The 23216-nt window shown below is 39.6% G+C and overlaps 1 protein-coding gene across 3 annotated transcripts in view; it reads left to right on the forward strand.

Moving 5' to 3' along the window:
- The first annotated feature begins 562 nt into the window (after positions 1-562).
- BNC2 (basonuclin zinc finger protein 2) overlaps positions 563-23216 on the forward strand; it is a 793258-nt gene continuing 770604 nt past the window's right edge. The window contains exon 1 of one of the 3 annotated variants that reach the window (XM_077475239.1): positions 563-1034. In XM_077475239.1, coding sequence (XP_077331365.1) covers positions 1032-1034 — 3 coding nt within the window. In that variant the 5' untranslated portion in view covers positions 563-1031. The remainder of the gene's footprint in view (positions 1035-23216) is intronic. The other 2 variants (XM_077475236.1, XM_077475237.1) reach the window with 2 other exon arrangements.

Consider the following 23216-nt stretch of genomic DNA (forward strand, 5'->3'; position numbering starts at 1 on the left):
CTGCTCTGTATTTTCTTGTGTCTCCAGGGCAGGGTTAGTTGGGTTGGCTCAATGTCACACACAGATGTGACTCTTTACCCTGCAAACTTACACCGTGACGGCTGAGGAGGAGGAAAGGAAAAGCAAAAAAAAAAAGAAACAAATTCTTCCAAACCCACATTCACACACAGACACAGGAGCTGAGGAGAAGCCACAGACGGCACAACTAGTCTTGGGGCAAAACTTCTAGAGTAGCCAAGTTTTCAGCTCTAACATTTCTTTCTTTGCACTGCTTTCCCTCCCACCTCCTTGTGAAGGGAGCAGTGTCTGGACTAGCTGTGCTGATAAGGAAGACACAACTGCAAGGGCAGGCTCAGCAAAAGTATCTGTCTGTCTGTGTAGCCTAGAGACAGACTGAAGACTTCAGGATTTTACTGCTCTCTGTAGCCCCTTCCCTACTCCCCCCCCCCCCCCCCCTTCAATCCTAAACTGAAATAACCAAAACTATTCAAAAAAACTTTTCAAATCTCCCCAAACGCTTCCACTGAATCAGAAAAGCAGACATAAAACTTTTTTTTTTCCAGTGTAATGTCATGAAAATATGTAACATCCAGCACAGCTCCTTCAGATCTTTTTTTGAAGTCACTCTAGGTAGAGTAAATACACAGTGAGTGAGAGGGGATCGCAGTGCTTCCCTCCCATCCTCAACTTTATACTCCCCTCTCTCCCTCTCCCTCACTCTTCAGCCCTGATGCAGTTGGATGTCTTCAGCCTTTCTTGAACTTTTTATTTTTTTGGCAGGCGGGAGAACCCTGCCTTCATGACCAATATTCTTGGCGTAAAGATATCTATTAAATGAAAAAGAATACCTGAAGATTAGTGACAAGTTTTGCCTGGGAAAGAACAAAAAAAAAAAAAAAAAAAGGGAAGGACCTGAAAGTTTACTGACAGGAGAGAAAGTTGGGATAGACACTGACAAACCCTTCCTGCTTCAGCTACTGGGTCGAAAGCAAACACAGGAGTTCTGTGGAATTAACAAGGAGCATGCAGTCATGGTAAGCTACTGCCTCCACGTAACATGGGTAATGCGGGCGATGCAGTAATCATTTGCTTTACCCTTTGCTTTTTAACTATTTATATACGTAGAATGTGTGTCATATGGGTATTTATATATTATATATATATATATATATATATATATATATATATATATATATAAACACAAACAAATCCAAGAGCTACAAAATACATGAGCTTCAACATTATTCAACAGCTAAACAGTTAAAAAAAAATTGCACACACTTGATATATATTTCTCAATGATGACTTGTTGCAACCGTAATGTACATGCGCACATACAAACTGCATTGACGTTATCACTGTCTGCTAACTGTATATTGATCTGTACTATACAATCAAGCTAAACGTTTTCAATATTTAGAAACTGTTGTCTTAATTTTCAAACAATGTGAAAAATGTTATTTGATGACTGCCATATTAGATACGAAGCTGAATTTTGCGTACCCATTGCGTTTAATATATATACAGATTAGTAGTCTGCTTGTTCGCAGTGATGGGCTGCACATTCTTTCTCTTGCTAGCAAAGTTTCTTTTACAAGCCGGCAAGTGGCAGCACATTTTAGGAAGTGAAGTTGATTGTCACTACCAGTTTTGGCTTAGTTCTGTGTTTATCACTTGCAGTTTGCTGAAATCCCTTTTGCTGCTGTCCAGTGATTATCACAGCTAGTGTTTAGTTAGAGTTTGGTGCCCTGTTTACACAATCACCCCTCCTTCTCCATCCTTTACTTTTACTCAAGAGAGGGATGGAGGATGGGCACTGCTCTCACCTCTATTGAGTGCCAAAGGCCAGATATGGAGGCTTTGGATTTTTTTTTTGTGTGTGTCTCTCTTCTCTCCTTAATGTGACATGTCTTGTTCCAGTGATCAAAGGCCCTGGCGGAGTGTGGGAGATAGGCCTGTCAAAAAAACGCAAGCAACAAAACATGGTGGGGGGGGGGGGAAGGAACTATGAGCTGCCCAAGCACAGTGGTGGCAGCAATGCTGACACAAATTAAAGTGGGTTTGAAAGCAGCATGAGATTTATGATAGTTTGCATTTAAATCTTGCACTTGTAATACTTGTTGGACAATAGGCGTTCTAAAATAATCAACTGAAACAGCGGGATAGAAGAACACAAAATAAGTCAAAACCCAAACTCCTAAACCCTAGAATAAGTTGGAACATTTTTATAAAAAGTCAAAGGGGTGTGCACAGAACACTTGAAAAAGATTTAAGTAATATTTACATAAAATCCTGCAGTGGTTTGCGTAAAATTGGAAACTTGAAAAGTAAGCATTGCATACATCTGAATCTGCTAAGTAATATATATCTAGGTGCATATGTGTTAACATTGCATGTGTATTTAAAAAAAAAACTCCAAATGTTAATTCGATGTCTTGACTTATTTTTTAATTTATTTAATCAACAAATTTAGTGTACGGTTTTACTCTGAATAGCCGAATAAGCATACTGGGTTTGATTTACTAAAACTGGAGAGTGCACAATTTGGTGCAGCTGTGCATGGTAGCCAATCAGCTTCTAATTTCAGCTTCTTCAATTAAGCTTTGACAAAAAAAAAAAAATGGATGATGATTGCTTTCTATGCAGAACTGCGCCACATTTTGCACTCTCTAGATTTAATAATCAACCCCAATGTCTTTTAATTACACATTTGCAGTTGGAATTCACATTGTGACCATAGACCAACTTGTGCAAGGTCTGACTTACTAAAACTGCATGGAACCAAAGGATGACCTATTTACACTCCGGCAGTTTAGGGGTGAGAACTACAGCATGCTTAAATAATTGCCTGTAAAAATGCTGCAGTTATAAAACATATCCATGTCACTAAGAACACAAACTGTGACACGTTCCGCTAGAAGCAGTTGTAGCTACAGCGCTGGCTAGTGTTTTTCAGAGTTTACATAGCTCAGCAAGTCTGTTATGCCAGGGCCCATTCTTTATTTAGTTAAGGAATGTTATATCAGAGATGGATGTTTAATTTAACTAGAAAACATTAGCCAGGGCAGCCGTTATGTCCACTGCAAAGAGAAAAAAAAAAAAAACACATTATAATGAAACAGTGTTTTGGCCCAGAAAAAAACATAAAAATAAAGAGAGAAAAAGCAAGACATAAAAAGAAAATAATTATATTTTATTTTGTTTGTTTTATAATTCAGGCTAAATGATATTATTTTAAAATTATCAGAAAAAAAACAGCTTTTATCTAAAACCTTCTGGTAGCCTATTATGGTAGGGACCCTACACTACTCTACAAGGGACCATTGTGAGTTGCTTCAAGGGACAACGACAGATGTGAATTGATCTACAAGCCCCATCTACTCTACCTAAATGCTGCACCTAATAAAAATTAATTTTGAACTAATAAGGTATAATCTTTAATAATATCTTTAGGAATATTGATTGCTTAGTGTGACAAAGCTTATGATGTTAATCCACTGCACCAAGACACCCTGAAAAAAAAAAGTTGTAACTCAATTTTTTATATTTTAGGGCAGTTACATAATAAAATGTTAATTTCATAAAGATAGAAAATATAAAAAATAGAAAGCATCACTTATTTTCCATAATTGCATTTGAGAGGTCTGTGCACTTAGAGAATATTTTATGAAGAAGCTAGCTATACAATCCAGTTTGCAATACACCTAAGGATAAAAATATCATTTTTACAGCCTGTTTTGGAGGGTGGGATTTTTTTTTTTTCTTCTCCTCTGTGCTTTACATAACATTCTGTACTAATCCGGCTTGCTGTCAGAGATGTTTCATGGTTGTGCAATTGCTGTGGTGAAGAATGCCAATTTGCATTCCAGGAGTGTCATTTGATTACTTTTATCTGCTCTGCTCCAAGTCCATCCCAGACCTCTCATTTCATCTTTCCATGTCACGAGTCAATACTGTGTCCTCTTTTCAAGAAAGAAAAAAAAAAGAAAAAAAAAAATGCCTGCTTAAGACAAGAGAGAGAAAAAGTACTTTCATGTTTGCAGCATCACTCCTTCTTTAAGTTGTCAGCAGCAGGGTATGATTCACTTGGGCCTAGAGAGATGGAACAGAAGAGGGTTATGTAGTTCAATAAGCCTATGGACAGGTACAATGTAACCTCCCTGGAGAGACTGCTTAATGAAGACCAGGTCTGGCGAGTTCCCCACACTCTGACCTGGTGATGTCCCTACAGTTTTCTTATTTGATCTTTTCTAGTGAATAGTGAATTGATCTTTTTTTTCTCTCTGTGATTTTTTTTTTTTTTTTTTTACTTCCAACTTAGCCCTTTAAGGGACAAAGATGACCACATTGCCCGAGGATCTGTTTGAAAGTAGATGTTAACATACTATATAAATGACGTACCTGTTTGCTGAAGCATCCTCAAAATAAATTAAGATTTCACAGATCTGCAATAAAGCTTCAGAGTAAGGGTTAAACATGCATTTTATGTCAGGAGTTCTGAGGTGTGCGCTCTTTTACAGTCGCTGTTTTATCAACAATGAAGCTTTTGTGGAGATGAGGTGACGTGTTAAGTGCCAGCTGCATGCTCTGTCTTGTACTGTATTATGGATAACATATTTGGAAGCGTGTATTAAAATAAGCAAAAAGGATTAAAAGATGTAGGCACACTTTTTGGCGATGGGTCAAGAAACCCTATTTTCTATAATATATAGCCCCTATAAATCCTTTATATTTTTTTTGCCATGCTGTGATGCATTCTTTATAACTTTTCAAAGTTACGTAACTAATAAAAAATCGTGTTTTTTTTTATTTTTATTACAATTAATATAAAATCTATTTTTGTCACTGTGCTCATTTACACTGAATGCAAGGGTATCACAGGGGAAAAATAGTTTGCCCCACTAGCCTAAAATGCCCTTGAAATGTCTAGTCTGTGGGATTGACTTTAAAGTGGGGGAAATGAAAGTGAGTTTGTTTCTTACAATTAACAACTCAAGCCCAGCTGTCATTTTTGCTGTACTGATTTGAACCTAAACGCTAACATACCCAGTTGCATGGGCCTGCTACTTCATTTTGCCTTCACTGCAGAATTTCTAAAACAAATTATTAATTATGACTGTAAAAAATATTGGATACTCTGTAGTTGATTTACTAAAACCGCAGAGTGAAAAATCTGATGCAGCTGTGCACGATAGCCAATCAGCTTCTAACTTCAGCTTGTTCAAAAAAACTTTGACAATAAGGCATGGTTCCAACCTATGCATTTTTTAGTGCATTTTCAGTTTTGCATAAACATACTACAGTCCATTTAACGTGGTTTCCTATGGGTCACGTTCACGTCTGTGCTTTTTATGGAAAAGGCCAAGGACCAGCAAGTTGTGTTTTTGGTTCCGTAGACTTCAATAATTTAAAAACAGGTATTGAAAAACTCAAAATGCACCTGGAATATGCATCAACTGCAACCTACATAGGTGTGAACCAGGTCTAAAACCTGGAAGCTGATTGGTTTCTCTACACAGATGCACCAGATTTTGCACTCACCTTTTTTAGTAAGTTTGTGTTGTTAAAAAGGACGTATTTACTATTAATATGCAGTTTGGCCACATTTATTGAAGACTGTGGGGTTGATTTACTAAAACTGGAAAGTGCAAAATCTGGTCCAGCTCTGCATAGTAACCAATCAGCTTGCATGTTTTTTAGTCTAAGCTTAATTGAACAAGCTGAAGTTAGAAGCTTGTTCAATTAAGCTTTGACCAAAAAATAAATAAAAAATCTGGAAGATGATTGGCTACCATGCGCAGCTTTACCAGCTTTTACACTTTCCAGTTTTAGTAAATCACCCCCTATTTATTTCTTGTTAAATTTGTTAAATTTGTCAGAGAACAAAAGATGCAACTAATTGATGATTTTCAAAAAGTTATTTTGCATAGAAACTTTTTTCTCTGCAATTTTAACGAATAAGGAAATTAAATTTAATAAAAAAAGGGAAATTAGAAAAATGTATTTTTTACCAGTGGTGCCTAAACCTTTGCATATAACTATATATATATATACACTTTGTCTGTCTGGAGGTCTAATTTACCTAACTGTAACTTTCTATACCTTTAGTAGTAAGAAAAATAATCCGTAAATCTTCATAAGGATAGGTTATAATAACTTGTGTAATGTGAGCTTTAGAAGTCCTTTTTCTAAAGCAGACATAGCATCAGATATAATTTTATAAATCGGCACTTTAGGTAAAAAATGTTTTTTTTAAATTGCCTTTTTGTTTATTAAAAATCCTCACTGACGTCTAAAATCATTTGTCGTACCAGTTGCATGATGCCCAACTTCATTTACCCTCCTTCCTGTTAGCCCCGGCTGTCATGGACCTGCTCTCTGGGGCAAATCATCACACCTCCCTGGGATCACAGGGGAATGCTGCTGCCTGTGCAGTTATTGGCTGTATTCCCATGTCTGACTAATGGCCCAAACACACGATCCAAAAATCGGGCAACAGATCGTCCGTTTTCTTTTACGGGTTGTTAAGATGTTAAGAAAATTATCATACAAAGGAATAAAAATTTGAAAGTGATGTAATGTGATGTAGAGTATTTGTATTGTATTTTCAGACGACAACTGTACTGATTAACCACTTGCTTACTGGGCACTTAAACCCCCTCAGTCCCAGACCAATTTTCAGCTTTCAGCGCTGATGCACTTTGAATGACAATTGCGCGGTCATACAACACTGTACCCAAATTAAATTTTTATCATTTTTTTCCCACAAATAGAGCTTTCTTTTGGTGGTATTTAGTTACAGCTCGGAGTTTTATTTTTTGCTAAACAAACAAAAAAAGATGCAAAAAAAAAAAATCATGTTTTAATAGTTTGTTATAAAATTTTGCAAACGGGTCATTTTTCTCCTTCATTGAAGTGCGCTGATTAGGCGGCACTGATAGGCTGCATTGGTGGGCACTGATGGGCTGCATTGGTGGGCACTGATAGGCTGCATTGGTGGGCACTGATAGGCTGCACTGATAGGCATAGTTAAGGCGGCACTAATAGGCACAGATAAGGCGGCACCGATGGGCACAGATAAGGTGGCACTGATGGGCAAAGATGGACACAGATAAGATGGCACGGATGGGTGGCACGGATAAGTGGCACGGATGGGTGGCACGGATGGGCACTGATAGGTACCACTGATAGATGGGACTGATGGGCACTGATAGGTGGCACTGATAGGTGGCTCTGATAGGTGGCACTGCTGGGCACTGATGGGCGGCACTGCTGGGCACTGATGGGCGGCACTGCTGGGCACTGATGGGCGGCACTGGGGTGCAGCACCTTTGAGGCAGATTGTGGGCACTGTGGGTGGCACTGTGGGTGGCACTGCTGGGTGGCACTGTGGGTGGCACTGTGGACACTATGGGCACTGCTGGGTGGCACTGACGGGGCGCACTTACTTTTATTCAGGATGGCACTGCAGGGGCAGGTGGGCACTGGCAGGGGGCAGGTGGTCGCTTGTATTGCTGGCCGTGATCGGGACTGATGTCCGCGCTTTTTTTTTTTCTCCTCGCGCTGTCAGCGCGAGGAGGAATAATAGCCGATTACCGGCTCCGTTCTATCACATGATCAGCTGTCATTGGCTGACAGCTGATCACGTGATAAGGGGTCGGGATCGACCCCTTGCACGGATCGGTGATCAGGCGAGTCTCATGGACTCGCCGATCACAGAGCGCGCAGCGCGCGCCCCTCAGGGGGCGCGCAGGCCACTCATGCACGGGACGACGTCAATAGACGTAGTCCCGGAAAAGTAGGTCCGCGCTAATGCCGTCATTTGGCAATAGCGCGGATCCCAAGTGGTTAAACAACATACCAGATTGTACAAAAAAAAAAAATGTGCTTGTCTGATCAGATAATGTCAAATGAACTGTCGTGATTGGATCTCGAAAGCTCTGTACTAATGATCCAATAATTGTACGATCGCTTTGAAAGCAGTATTTTTCATCCGATTTTTGGATCGTGTTTACGGCCCAAATGAGAGGCAGATGTTGCTGCCTCTTACCTATAAATCACTACAGTTACAATGTTGCAGTCTGATCAGGTGGAGAGAAGAGACTGAGAAAATGCTTAGTGCTGCCTGCAGCAGACTGGTGACATCATCTCAGTCTAGACCAATTCAACGTACTGAGGATCATGGATTGCTTTTTGAAAGATAATTTTTGTTTTAAAACAGTTCATTCTTTCAGCTTTATTTTGAGCATACAAGCCCAAAATACATGTTGCAAATAGGCGCAGAACTTCTTATTTTGCAAGTAGGCCTTTGGATTGTAAAAGGCCATTATAGACATACCCCACTTTTAAGTACACAATGGGGTTTATTTACTAAAGCTGGAAAGTGCAAAATCAGGTTTACTTCTGTATAGAAACCAATGTTTAATTAAGCTTTGGTAATAAAACCTGGAAGCTCATTGGTTTCTATGCAGAAGTGAGCCTGATTTTGCACTTTCCAGCTTTAGTAAATAAACCCCATTGTGTACTTAAAAGTGGGGTATGCCATGTATATGATCTGGTCTATTGCTGTTGTTGATAGTATCCCTGGCATACTGCATTAAAAACACACAGAGACAGCAAATCAGGTTTACTGATGTCTAAAGTACTACTTCATTTTGTATTTTGCCTAAAGTTCCTATTCAGTCCTGAAAGCCCAACCTCAGGCAGCTAAAAAAGAATCCCTTGCAGTGGGGCTGTGCCTGCACTGCAAGGGTTAGAGCGATTGTAAAGGATCATCATGTAAAACAAGTCCTTTTGTTTAAAATAGAAATGAAAAGCAAAACATTTTTGTATAGATTAAAAAAAACATTATAAATACCTGTTTCCTTTTTAATAAATAATCACATTCCCTCTGTTCTCAGCTGCATAAGAGCTGGAGGTGGAGAAGCAGCAGCACACTGAGCTTGCCAGTGCATGGCTGTGCAGCAGGAGCCCGACAGGACAAGTCATTGGAAGAGGGTACACTTTTTTCCCAGCATAGCTAGAGAACTGACCACAATGTGTTCTCCTGCTTAGTGTGGTCAGTTTTTAATAAGAAAGCAAGGGCACTAGCAGGGACACCAGGGATTTCACACAAAATAAGCAATACAAAGGGAACAGGATACTTTCTCATACAAGTACATGATACAGCAGACACATATCAGGAATATGAAATGTTGGGATAACAAACACTTTAATTGCTTGTTTGAGTCAAGGGGAATAATAATAGAAGAAGAAGATAAATAGAAGATTTATGTACCCGTGCTAGACTGGTCCTCGCAGCAATTTTTCTCCCCACACTGGGGAATGCTAGGGTCCTAATGTCATCAAAACCAAAACAGGGTCCATAGCTCTGCATTGGATTTGATGATGCTGAGGGATAGTCCACTGCCACAGCATGGGGGAGCACCATCTCTGGGGTGGACTACCATCTCTGGTATGTAAAAAAAAAAAGTTTCTCCTCTCCCCCTAGACAAAACAAGCAATTAACCCTTGCAGTGAGATTACAGCCCCACTGCAAGACATAATTTAAAATTTTCCTGGAGCTGGACGTTAACAATTTTTCTTAAACATGATCTGATCAGTAGACATGTGCAGAGTAAAATATTTCGTTTCGGAATTTCGTTTTCGTCCGAAAACTTAATTTATTTAGTTACTCCCGAAATTCGTTTTTATTTATTTCGTTTTTCGTTCAAAAATTGCATTCGTCCGAAAATCCACATGAATTATGGTCGAATCTGTCTTGGAAGGCTTATGGTGTCTGTCGAATGTATAAAGAAGATTCAACGGGGGTTAACTATATAGCATACTTTAGAACCCTATTAAAGTCTATGGGACTCCAACGTTCAAAATCTAAAGTGCTAATTTTAAAGGCTAATTTGCAAGTTACTGTCCTAAAAAGTGTTTGGGGACCCGGGTCCTGCCCCAGGGGACATGTATCAATGCAAAAAAAAGTTTTAAAAACGGCCGTTGTTTCGGGAACAGTGATTTTAATAATGATTAAAGTGAAACAATAAAAGTGTAATATTCCTTTAAATTTCGTAGGGGGGGGGGGGTTGTCTATAGTATGCCTGTGAAGGGGCGCATGTTTCCCGTGCTTAGAACTGTCCCTGCACAAAGTGTCATTTATGCAGGAAAAAAAGTCCTTTAAAATCACTCGCAGCTATTATGAATTGTCGGCTCCGTAATACAGAGAACACTCATTGAAAGTCATTGATAAAAAAATAAATAAATAAATAAAAAAAAAGCGTGGGGGTCCCCCAAATTCAATTACCAGGCCCTTCAGGTCTGGTATGGATATTAAGGGGAACCCTGCCTCAAATTTAAGAAAAAATTTGACGTGGGGTCCCCCCTAAATATCCATAACCAGACCCTTCAGGTCTGGTATGGATATTAAGGGTAGCCCCGCGTCAAATGTAAAAAATTTTTTACGTGGGGTTCCCCCTAAAAATCCATACCAGACCCTTTATCCGAGCACGCAACCTGGCAGGCCGCAGGAAAAGAGGGGGGGACGAGAGAGCGGCCCCCCTCCCTCCTGAACCGTACCAGGCCACATGCCCTCAACATTGGGAGGATGCTTTGGGGGTCCGTGACCCCTCAAAGCACCTTGTCCCCATGTTGATGAGGACAAGGGCCTCATCCCCACAACCCTGGCCGGTGGTTGTGGAGGTCTGCGGGTGGGGGGCTTATCAGAATCTGGAAGCCCCCTTTAACAAGGGGACCCCCAGATCCCGGCCCCCCCCCCTGTTTGAAATGGTAAGGGGGTACAAAAGTACCCCTACCATTTCACAAAGAAAGTGTAAAAAATGGTTAAATAAAACAAACACACTTTTGAAAAATTCCTTTATTAAAAATAAAAAAATAAAAAAAAGATTCCAGCAGCGGTAATCCACTCTTGCTATCCAGCGACGGACGATCATCTCTCCAGCGATGTCTCATCTCATCCAGCGCAGCGATCCTCCATCCTTCTTCTGTCTCCTCCACGGAGACACTGCAGGCATTCCGGCGGCTGACGTTTCTTATATACGGAGGGCGGGGCCACCCGTCACTTGACCCCGCCCCCCTCCGACGCAAGGGGAAACCCGGGGTTCCCCGTGACGTATGGGTGACCCCGCCCCCCTCTGATGTAACGGAAACCTGCCTGTGTTACATCAGAGGGGTGCGGGTCACCCCTACGTCACAGGGAACCCCCGGGTTTCCCCTTGCGTCAGAGGGGGGCGGGGTCAGGTGACGGGTGGCCCCGCCCTCCGTATATAAGAAACGTCAGCCGCCGGAATGCCTGCAGTGTCTCCGTGGAGGAGACAGAAGAAGGATGTATTCGCTGCGCTGGATGACATGAGACATCGCTGGAGAGATGACCGTCCGTCGCTGGATAGCAAGAGTGGATTACCGCCGCTGGAATCTTTTTTTTATTTTTTTATTTTTAATAAAGGAATTTTTCAAAAGTGTGTTTGTTTTATTTAACCATTTTTTACACTTTCTTTGTGAAATGGTAGGGGTACTTTTGTACCCCCTTACCATTGCAAACAGGGGGGGGCCGGGATCTGGGGGTCCCCTTGTTAAAGGGGGCTTCCAGATTCTGATAAGCCCCCCGCCCGCAGACCTCCACAACCACTGGCCAGGGTTGTGGGGATGAGGCCCTTGTCCTCATCAACATGGGGACAAGGTGCTTTGAGGGGTCACAGACCCCCAAAGCATCCTCCCAATGTTGAGGGCATGTGGCCTGGTACGGTTCAGGAGGGAGGGGGGGCCGCTCTCTCGTCCCCCCCTCTTTTCCTGCGGCCTGCCAGGTTGCGTGCTCGGATAAAGGGTCTGGTATGGATTTTTAGGGGGAACCCCACGTCAATTTTTTTTTTAATTTGATGCGGGGTTCCCCTTAATATCCATAACCAGACCTGAAGGGTCTGGTTATGGATATTTAGGGGGAACCCCACGTCAAATTTTTTCTTAAATTTGAGGCAGGGTTCCCCTTAATATCCATACCAGACCTGAAGGGCCTGGTAATTGAATTTGGGGGACCCCCACGCTTTTTTTATTTATTTATTTATTTATTTTTTTATGAATGACTTTCAATGAGTGTTCTCTGTATTACGGAGCCGACAATTCATAATAGCTGCGAGTGATTTTAAAGGACTTTTTTTCCTGCATAAATGACACTTTGTGCAGGGACAATTCTAAGCACGGGAAACATGCGCCCCTTCACAGGCATACTATAGACAACCCCCCCCCTACGAAATTTAAAGGAATATTACACTTTTATTGTTTCACTTTAATCATTATTAAAATCACTGCTCCCGAAAAAACGGCCGTTTTTAAAACTTTTTTTTGCATTGATACATGTCCCCTGGGGCAGGACCCGGGTCCCCAAACACTTTTTAGGACAGTAACTTGCAGAATCTTTTCTCTCTGTCAAATCTTTTTTCTCTGTCGAATATTTTCCCTATATAATCTTGGACTAATAGAGGTAAGGTTAGGCACATTCGAACACAGGTTCTATAGACACAGATTGTTGTCAGAGTCATGTCGAATCTCCTATTCTATATCGAACTGTTGTAACAATGAAAACGAAAATAAAGCATTTATTTATGTCGGATCTTTCATTTTTCGGATTTTGTGCTTTCGTTATCGTTTGTCAAAACGAAAACGAAAATAGCTGAAATTCGGACGAAAATGCATTCGGACGAAAACGAATGCACATGTCTACTGATCAGTAGGATCATTGCATTTAACATTGAGAACACAGTCTTGCATTCCCATATTCACCAATTTGACCATGGAATTAGCAAAATCATTTATTTTTTTTATACTTTTGAGATATTTCTATTTTCCCTTGCACTCCCTTTATTTTACGTATACATATTCTTTACATGTAAGAGTTATCCGATTGTGTCTGTACATGTTCTCTAATTTGGTTATAAAAAAATACTGTATATTTTAAATGAACAGAAAGATATTAAACTTACATTGGTTATTTAAATTGTATCACTGTATTTGCCAATGACATTGCTTTTTTTCTTTTTCCAAAAATGTATGCACTACATATCTAAAGAGTTAAAAGTATGTAGTTCAGCTGCAGATTTCGTTGAAAACAGAATGTCAGTTTTCTGTTTCAAGAACAATCTAGCAACTGGAGGAGATATATTATTTTTATTTATTTTTGCTAAAATTTCTGAATGAATTAAACTACATTATTCTATCAGATAGCAAATATTTTCACGACCTTATTAAAAAAAAAAAAAAAACATTAAAACAACTTTTATGTCTATTATTTAGCAGTTCTCAAGAGTTTTAAGAACCTCAAGGTAGGGAATTACTTTTGAATAAAAAAAAATAAAAAAATCAAGGATAATACTTCACAGTGCAAATGGCTTTTTATTAAATATTCCTCTAAACAAGTATATTTGAGGACACAGGAATTTCACTAAAATGTCATCCTGCAGAGACAAATCGCTTTATAGCAAGGTATAATACTTTGTAATTGTATTTTAAACTATATTACCATACAATATACCCATGTTTTATTGTGTCAAGATTTAATTTTTTTCTGCGCCTACAAGATATTTTAAGAACTAAACAAAGCATTTTTATGTTTCAAATGGTGACAAAACGTGTATGCAATGATTGGATTGTGATTGTGAATGTGGTTTCCCGATCTATTTTCAATTGCCACAGATACCTAGAAACTATATATGTCAATACATTTCTGATGAGAAGTCATTTTTTTTGTAGTTCTGTGTGACTGGATGCTTGAAATAGAGACAGATTCATTGACCTAGGCAGTGGCGGGGATACCCGCGATCATCTCACGGGGAGGAAGAACGGGGAGATGGTGATGTAAACAGCATCTCGCCGTTCTGTCTAGCAACAAGTGACACTGATCTCTGCTCCCTGTGATTGGAGCAGAGATCAGCGATCTGTAAAACAGCCACGCCCTCCACAGTTAGAAACACGCTCCTAGGAGACATTTAACCCCTACACTGCCACCTCCTGGTTAACCCCTTCACTGCCAGTGTCATTTACACTGGAATCAGTGCATTTGTATAGCACTGATTGCTGTATGAATGAAAATGGTCCCAAAAATGTGTCAAAAATGTCCAATGTGTCCGCCATAATGTCGCAGTCATAATAAAAATCGCTGATCGCCGTCATTACTAGTAAAAAAAAAAAATTATTAATAAAAATTCCATAAAACTATCCCCTATTTTGTAAACGCTATAACTTTTGTGCAAACCAATCAATAATTGTTTATTGCGATTTTTTTTTACCAAAAATATGTCGAAGAATACATATCAGCCTAAACTGAGGAAAAAAATGTTTTTTTATATATTTTTTTGGGAATATTTATTATAGCAAAAAGTTAAAAAGAATGCGTTTTTTTCAACATTGTCACTCTTTTTTTGTTTATAGCGCAAAAAATAAAGAGGTGATCAAATATCACCCAAAGAAAGCTCTATTTGTGGGAAAAAGGGACTTTTTTTGTTTGGGAGCCACGTCGCATGGCCGCGTAATTGTCAGCTAAAGCGACGCAGTGCCAAATTGCAAAAAGTGCTCTGGTCTTAAGCCAGCAAAATGGTCCGGTCTGAAAGTGGCTATACTTTAGTGATAAACGAATACAGGAGTGAGCGGTACTAATTGCTCAATGTGTTCATTAAAGTCATTTTTACCAGCATCCCTCCCCTACTCTCCATCCTGACACCATTTTCTGTCCCCGGCAGCAGCTGAAGCCGGTGGGAGGGTTGAGGAGTGGAAGCCAGCCAGCAGCCCTATTCAATATAGCCAGAGACATAGGCAGCATGAATTATATTCAAATCTTAAAATGGTTGTAAAGGCAGAAGGTTTTTTACCTTAAGGCATCTTGGCATTAAGGTAAAAAGCCTTCTATGATCATCCCCAGCCCTCCTTAAATATCTACCTGAGCCCGATCTTGATCCAACACGGAGGCAGAACGGGAGCTATTGGCTCCTGCTGCTGTCAATCAAATCCAATGAAGAGGGAGCGGTGGGGTTGGGCAGTCTAAGATGCTCTGTGTGTGTCAATAGATGCTCGGGATCCAGCCCGCACGAGTGCCCCCAAAGTAAGTGACTTGATATGGGGGAACTCGGAAGAGAGGCGCCAGAAGCAATGGCGGGGAACTCTAGAAGAGGAGGTTCAGACCTGCTCTTTGCAAAACAAATGCACAGACTATGTAAGTATAAAAAAGTGAAACAGTAAAAAAGTAAAAAAAATAAAAATAAAAAAAATAGAACCTTTACAGTAACTTTCCCTGTATGTTTGCAGTTGGGCTGTGCTTAAGATATTAAGCTCCCTTTTCCTCTGCATCTACTGGGCATTGTGACATGCAGTTTTTATGAAAAGTAACCTCTGTGCATGCAATTCTTTATGTGATTTATTTAAATTGGTCACAATTGTGACAAGCTTACTATTCATATATCAGTCCCATACTGTATGAACGTCATGTACATGACACATGCTAAGTTCCTTTTCCTATTCCAGGAAGGGAAATGTGTTAATTGCTTATATATAGAAGTTTTAACAGTCTATCAATTTAAAACATCATCATGTTTTTAATTAGACTTACTTCTATTTTTGTATCGACTGGGGAAATTGCCCCTTACTTTCTGCCACACAACCAGTGCAGTGCCAGCTGGCATATTTGAAAAACACTGTTCTACACACAATTCTTCATAAAATGTACACATCTAAAAACGTGAAATTGTCATGAAAACTGTTGTACTTTAAAATATGTACTATAAACTTATCAACATCCTAGAAAAAATTTTGTATACCTAAATCCTAAATTGATGTTCAAGGTATGCCAGTGTTGATAAGCCCTTCATTTTTAGAAGATTCATAGTCAACAAGTTTCTGTGTTGTGATGTGTTGTTTTTGAAAGACTGTGACCAACAATTTAAATATTCTGACATGTAGAGAACAATGGAATAAAGATCAGGTGAACCATTTTAGCAAAGAGACATCAAATGTTGGAGTTTTCTTTAGAATGGGACTTTTCTGTGGTCTCTTAGCCAGGTCCTTCTACTTCTTTCTCTGCAGTGGTAGGCCTTTTTCCTTGACCAAAAAATGCAAATTTAATGCCATTTGGCTCTGCCCTGGACTACTGTGAGCCCAGGCTGTGTGACGATGAACCCCCAAAGATTGAGTCAGCAACAGACTGGGCTCACACTAAATGGGTAGGATGACATTAAATGTCACTCTGCCTGAAAAGGACCAGCAGCACTGGACCAAGGAAAAGCCTAGAGGCAATACTGGAGTATCTTGCAAGCATGAAAAGCTTGAGCACTTTTTTACTAATACACTGTGCACTGGTAAGACCAAAAGTATGTGATAATGCACCCCCAAGTCATTAACAGACTGGACTCACGCTAAATGGGTAGAATGACAGTAAATGTCATTCTGCCTGAGTGGGACAGACAGCACTGGACCAAGTATAAGGCTGGGAACAGTACTGAAGTATGTGGCAAGCATGAAAAGCTTAAGCACTTTACAGGATGCTGGGTAAGCCCAAAAATGAAGAAAAATTATGATAGGAGTCCCACTTTAAAGATTTACTTGTAATGTCTGTTTAAATACCATGTTTTAAATTGTCCCATGTTTCATTTTTAGACTTTTTTCTTTACACATGTTCAACTATTTTACAAAATCAATTTTTTTTATTTTATCTTTTATATCTTCTTGATTTTTTTAAGCAAAACAGACTTCTACCGCACATGCCCAGTGCTCTTACAACTTAACTTACTTCAACTGCATATTTTTAATAATTACATTGAATATTTAGTAATCATTAAAACAGAGAAATGAAATAAGCATGAATGATTGCAGTTAAATAAATGAGACATTTAGGTCCACGGGCACGAAAATGGGATACATTTTGACAATGCAGTCCAGTTCAATAAATTGTTCCCGCATCAGGTGAGCACTCACAGAATACAGAAATGCAGACCAGACCACATTGTTTCTTTATCAAACACATGGAAGAAGCAAGAGATGAGGAACCAGTGTGGCAGAACAAGTAGCTAGGTCTTGCAGCTACTTGTAACACTCTGCAGGGGGGAAGGGGAACATAAGAGTGGCACTGGCGGGGATATATTGGTGGCACAGAGGGAACAGGAAGGCACTGGTGGAAAACCTACCCAGTGCAATGAGGACCTTCTGTATACAGGGGAGTTCTTGCAGCTGGACACAGGATCCATGTTGGGGTACACCTAGGTCTATTCATGGTCATACACATAAATGGGCATCGTTTGAAATCTGCATTACATGCTACTGAACCCCACAGTCTGTGCAACCTACTTGTAACTTCTTTACTCTGTTTTACATACTACTGACCTCTAAACTTCATGTTATTTACTCCCGACCAATGTGCTGTACAATACATACTGCTGATCTCTTTTTTACTCACTCCTGACCCCTTCACTCTGCATTACTTACTACTGTCCTCTGCGCTTTGTGTTATTTCCTACTGCAGGAGTCAGAAGTATGTAACACTATTGCTTTACTTAGTGTTACATACTTCTGACTCCTGCATGTTGCATTACATGCAACTGTCCTTGCCAAAATGTACACTGCTATAACAGGCCAAACCCAGCCTAGCCTGCTAAGCCAAACCAAGCCATCCAGGCAAGAACTCAGCCCAGCCAGGTCATAGCTCAGTCCAGCCAGGCCAGAGCTCAAATGAGTCAGCCATGCCAGAACTCAAACCAGTCAGCAAGGCCAGAACTTAAACTATTAAACCAAGCCAGAAACGAAACCAGCTAACCAGGTCAGAACTCATGCCAGCAAGCTGACTGGGCCAAATACAGACTATCCAGCCAGTCGGTCCAGAATCCAGCCCAACCAGTCAGCCAGGCCAGAACTTATTCCAGCCATACAGGCAAGAACTCAAACCAGTCAGCCAGGGCAAAACCCAAACCAGCCAGCCAACAACTCAGTTCAGCTAGCCAGTCAGACAGACAATAAATTATACCAGTCAGCCAGGCCAGAACACAATCCAGCCAACTAGCCAGCCAGTCCAGAACTCAAGCCAGACAGCCAGGCTAGAACTCAATCCAGCCAGCCAGTCAGTCAGGCCAGAACCAAGGTCCAAACCTAGGTTAAAGTGGTTGCAAAGGCTAAAGGTTTTCTTACCGTAACAATGGTATGTATTAAAGTAAAAAAATCTTCTGTACCAGAGGATCATCCCCCCCCCTATACTTACCTGAGCCTGATCACCATCCACTGATGAGCCTGAGTGCAGTGGCAGCTTTCTCTGCTCTATCTCTCATTGGGCAGATTGGAAGCCAGTGGCTCCCACTGCTCTCAATCACATTCTGTGATAAGGGAGTGGGGGGGGGGGGGGGGTAGCCAAGCAAGCCTGCATGAATGCCCCAATAGAAAGTGGCTTTCTATGGGGGCACATGCTGAAGAGGTAAAGCCAGGGGTACCGGCAGGGGACCCTAGATAAGGAGAATCGGGGCTGCTCTGTTCAATACCATTTCACAGAGCAGGTACAGTGGATATAACAAGTCTACACATCCCTGTTAAAATGTTGGGTTTCTGTCATGTAAAAAAATGAGACTAAGAATTATTTCAGAACTTTTTCCACCTTTAATGTGATATATGTGTGATATAAACTGTATAACTCAATTGAAAAACAAACTGAAATCTTTTGGGGGAGGGGGAGTAAAAATAAAAAAATAATAATAATGTGGTTACATAAGTGTGTACACCCTCTTATAACTGGTGATGTAGCTGTGGTCAGAATTAAGCAATCGCAGTCAAACTCATGTTAAATAGGAGTCGGTACACAACTGCCATCATTTAAAGTGCTTCTGATTAACCCCAAATAAAGTTCAGCTGTTCTAGTGGGTCTTTCCTGACATTTTATTAGTCACATGGTCCGCAGAGAACTTCCAAAGCATTAGAGGGATCTCATCGTTAAAAGGTATCAGTCAGGAGAAGAGTACAAAATAATTTCCAAGACATGATATACCATGGAACACAGTGAAGACAGTCATCATCAAGTGGTGAAAATATGGCACAATAGTGGCATTACCAAGAACTGGACGTCCCTCCAAAATTGATGAAAAGACGAGAAGAAAACTGGTTAGGGGTGCTTCCAAGAGGCCTACAGCAACATTAAAGGAGCTGCAGGAATATCTGGCAAGTACTGGCTGTGTGGTACATGTGACAACAATCTCTTGTAGTCTTCATATGTCTGGGCTATGGGGTAGAGTGGCAAGACAGAAGCCTTTTCTTATGAAAAAAACATCCAAGCCTGTATAAATTTTGCAAAAACACATCTGAAGTCTCCCAAAAGCATGTTGGAAAATGTGTTATGGTCTGATGAAACCAAGGTTGAACTTGTTGGTCATGATTTCAAAAGATATATTTAGCACAAAAACAACACTGCAGATCACCAAGAGAAAACCATACATAAAGAGAAAACCATACATGATTGTGTGTACACAAGACAGTTTCAGCGGAACTCCTTCGGAACTCTGTCAGAAAAACCTTCAGAGTTTATTCAGACGGGAAAACCAGTTGTGTGTACATGGCATTAGGCTTCTGCTAGAAAGCTGAACATGAATAGAAACGTCATCTTTCAGCATGACAACAACCCAAAGCATACATCTAAATCAACAAAGGAATGACTTCAACAGAAGATTAAAGTTTTGGAATGGCCCAGCCAGAGCCCACACCTAAATCCGATTGAAAATCTGTGGGGTGATCTGAAGAGGGCTGTGCACAAGAGATGCCCTTGCAATCTATCTATATTGCCAAGTTGAGATGTGCCATGCTAATAGACTCATACCCAAAAAGACCGAGTGCTGTAATAAAATCAAAAGGTGCTTCAACAAAGTATTAGTTTAACGTGTGCACAATTATGCAACCACATTATTATTATTTTTTAATTCCCTCCACCTAAAAGATTTTATTTTGTTATTCAACTGAGTTGTACAGTTTATAGGTTGCATTAAAGGTGGAAAAAGTTCTGAAATAATTTATCTTTTTTTATACACACACATATATATATATATATTATATATACAGATTTAGTATCACTTTAACAAACTTGGGAATGGAAGGGAATGTCATGTTTCTCACTGAAGTTAAAATGGCAGGATAACTTTATATTTTACAGTGACATTTGCATTATTTATATTTTTCTTCCAACCTTCCTTCCTTTTTTGCTGGACCTTGTAAGGTTATCGCCTTAAAAAAAAAAAGCATGCTGCCCTCTTTGTAACTTCATGTTCTAGGGTGGCAACACTACCTTACTGTTAATCTTTTGAAAAACAGCCTTGCTCCCTAGGACACACATTCTCACTGCAATACAAGCTACAAACAGCATGCCAGCATATTCAGCTTTCATGGTCAACTTTGACCTGTAGGCCATATTGAACTAAGGTGCACCCATGCTTGTGCACAAATGACAAGCCCACCACCAGAGCTAAACTGAAGGAAGCTGTACTGTGAATCACTGACAGTATGGGGCTGATTTACTAAAGCTGCAGAGTGCAAAATTGGGTGTAGCTGTGCATGGTAGCCAATCAGCTTCTAACTTCAGCTTGTTCAATTAAGCTTTGACAATCAAACCTGGAAGCTGATTGGTTTCTATGCAGAGCTACACCAGATTTTGCAGCTCCAGTTTTAGTAAATCGATCCCTATGTCTGTATTAAAAAAAATCCTGGTACAGTACATAGGCAAGGCAACATTTTAGCCTAAAGATATTAAGGTGGTAAGGCAAGCCCATGATCAGACTTCGGCATACAAACAGAGCTGGTTATTATGTATAGCTGCTTGCCGATCGACCCTAATACTGTTACTGCTGTGATTAGACACAGCTCAAGCCGATCAGCGGGTGCCAGCCAATGGATGTTTGCCAGCACCCGCTGATCGGTGATAGATTTTTTTTCCCCTGCAATGCAAGGAATAAAATCCATTAGTTCCCTTAATAAAGACAGCACACACAGTACTAAAACACTGGTAAGGCACCCTTTAATCACCCTAGATGTTTAACCCCTTCCCAGCCGGTGTCATTAGTACAGTGCATATTTTTAGCACTGTATTAGTGTAAGTGGTTCCCACAAAGTGTCAGTGCCAGATTGTCCACCACAATAGCGCAGTCCCACAATAAGTCTCTGATTGCCGCCATTACTAGTATATAAAAAAAATGACATTATATATCACATAGTTTGTAGACGCTATAACTTTTTTTGCAAACCAATCAATATATGCTATAGGATTTTTTTTTTTTACTAAAAATATGTAGCAAAATACATATTGGCCTAAAACTATGAAGAAATGTGATGTTTTAAAAAAAAAATTGGATATGTTTTATATCAAAAAGTAAAAAATATAGTTTTTTTTCCAAAACTGTGTTTATGTTTATAGTGGAAAAAAAACAAAAAAACAGAGGTGATCAAATACCACAGAAATAAAACTCTATTTGTGGGGAAAAGGGACAAAAATGGGTACAGCGTTGCATGATTGCACAATTGTCATTTAAAGTAATTACAGTGAAAACATTTTTATATTTATATTTATATATATATATATATATATATATATATATATATATATATATATATATATATATACACATTTCAGATTGTAAGCTCTAACAAGCAGGGCCCTCTGATTCCTCTTGTACCAAATTATAATGGCGCTATATAAAACCTGTATAATATTAATAATAATAATAATATATATATATATATATATATATATATATATATATATATATATATGTATGTGTGTTACGATTTAGGTCATGTGACCCCTAATAAAGGATCACATGATCAAAAAATGTCCCCATTTTCTAAAAGAACATTTCTGGCCCACAGAAGTATTTTGCTCAATACGCGTCATGAGGATGTCAAGTGATGCATCTGTGAGGATTCATAAGAAGCTTTGAGCACAGTTAGTCTATTTTTTTTTTTTTTAGGATACAATTCCACAATGTATCTTATGTCTGTGTGCATACTTTACAAAAATGTTCAAATTACACTAAAATTGATCCTTTCACCTGTTACATAACAAAAATCACTCTACAAAACTAATTTTAGCCAACGATGTTGCTTATAATCATATATAAATTGTAATAAGTTTGCTTTTTCTTTTCTAAGCTCCTAAAAAGGTTCTTAAATATTTAGCAAATTTTACAAAAAGGTTATATCTTGTTTCATACCCAGACTGTACTCTACATATGTTGAAAGATTTTTTTGTACTGTTCTTTGTATTGTAGCATATGTTAAAAGATTTTCCAGTAACATACTAAAGTTTCTTTTTCAGTATAAAGAGCTTATAAAAGAAACCTTTACAACTTAGCCTTATAGTTAGTTAAACGCACTGTGTGTGATATACTAACCATTTTCTGGCCATAATTTTTGATACTTGTTAAGAGGTAGCCTGAACTGTAAAACTGCTAATATAGTAACATTAAGTATGCCATAAAGCTGTGTTTTTCTAATTGAAATAAGTGGATCTGTGAAGCAAAGGAATTTTGTCTTGTTTACCTCTAGGTTTTGTGAAGTTTTTTTGACAGACACATTATGTATGTGTGTATATACATATATAGATGTATAGTTTTACTTAAGAAGTAGAAGATGATCATAAAGTGAACATTCTGAGTTTTAGCTGAGATTATTTCCTGTGAAGCAGAGAAGGAGGGCTGGACACATTAGGGGTATAATTATAATGTTTAATGACATCAACCCCCCAAGATGCATCTGGAAGGCAGACGTTTGCATAGGCTGCTTATTACCAGAAAGTCCGGAGGATACAATGTTTTATATTTAACTGTAAGATTGTCCTGTACAAGCTGTTGCGTACTTGTTGTGTGTGTATATTGTGGGGCCATCGAGGGGATTGTGCATATTACATCTAAACCTAAGTACCCCTCTAAAGCCTAGTACCTACTAGCCAAAAGTCGGGTGGCATCAGCCTGTTCAATAGTACCTGGCCAACATTCGGCCCGAGTGTATGGCAGCCGTGCTGACAGAAGCCAGCCGTTCAGCCAGCTTCTGTTGAAGGGTCTTGACAAAAAAGGTCTGCTGATTGGCTCCCGATCGGCGCTTTCAGCCAATGGCTGAAAAAAAAAAAAGAAGAGTAGTATGTATGAGGCTTAGGCTTCATGTACAGTAGCCTACTCTGACAGCTCCTAAACTTGAGTTTAGGACCTTTTGGCATTTTTTTTTTG

This window comes from Lithobates pipiens, unplaced genomic scaffold (assembly GCF_037356315.1).
Source record: "Lithobates pipiens isolate NorthernLeopardFrog02 unplaced genomic scaffold, aLitPip1_a1.2 Scaffold_13, whole genome shotgun sequence".
In the NCBI taxonomy this organism is placed as follows: domain Eukaryota; kingdom Metazoa; phylum Chordata; class Amphibia; order Anura; family Ranidae; genus Lithobates; species Lithobates pipiens.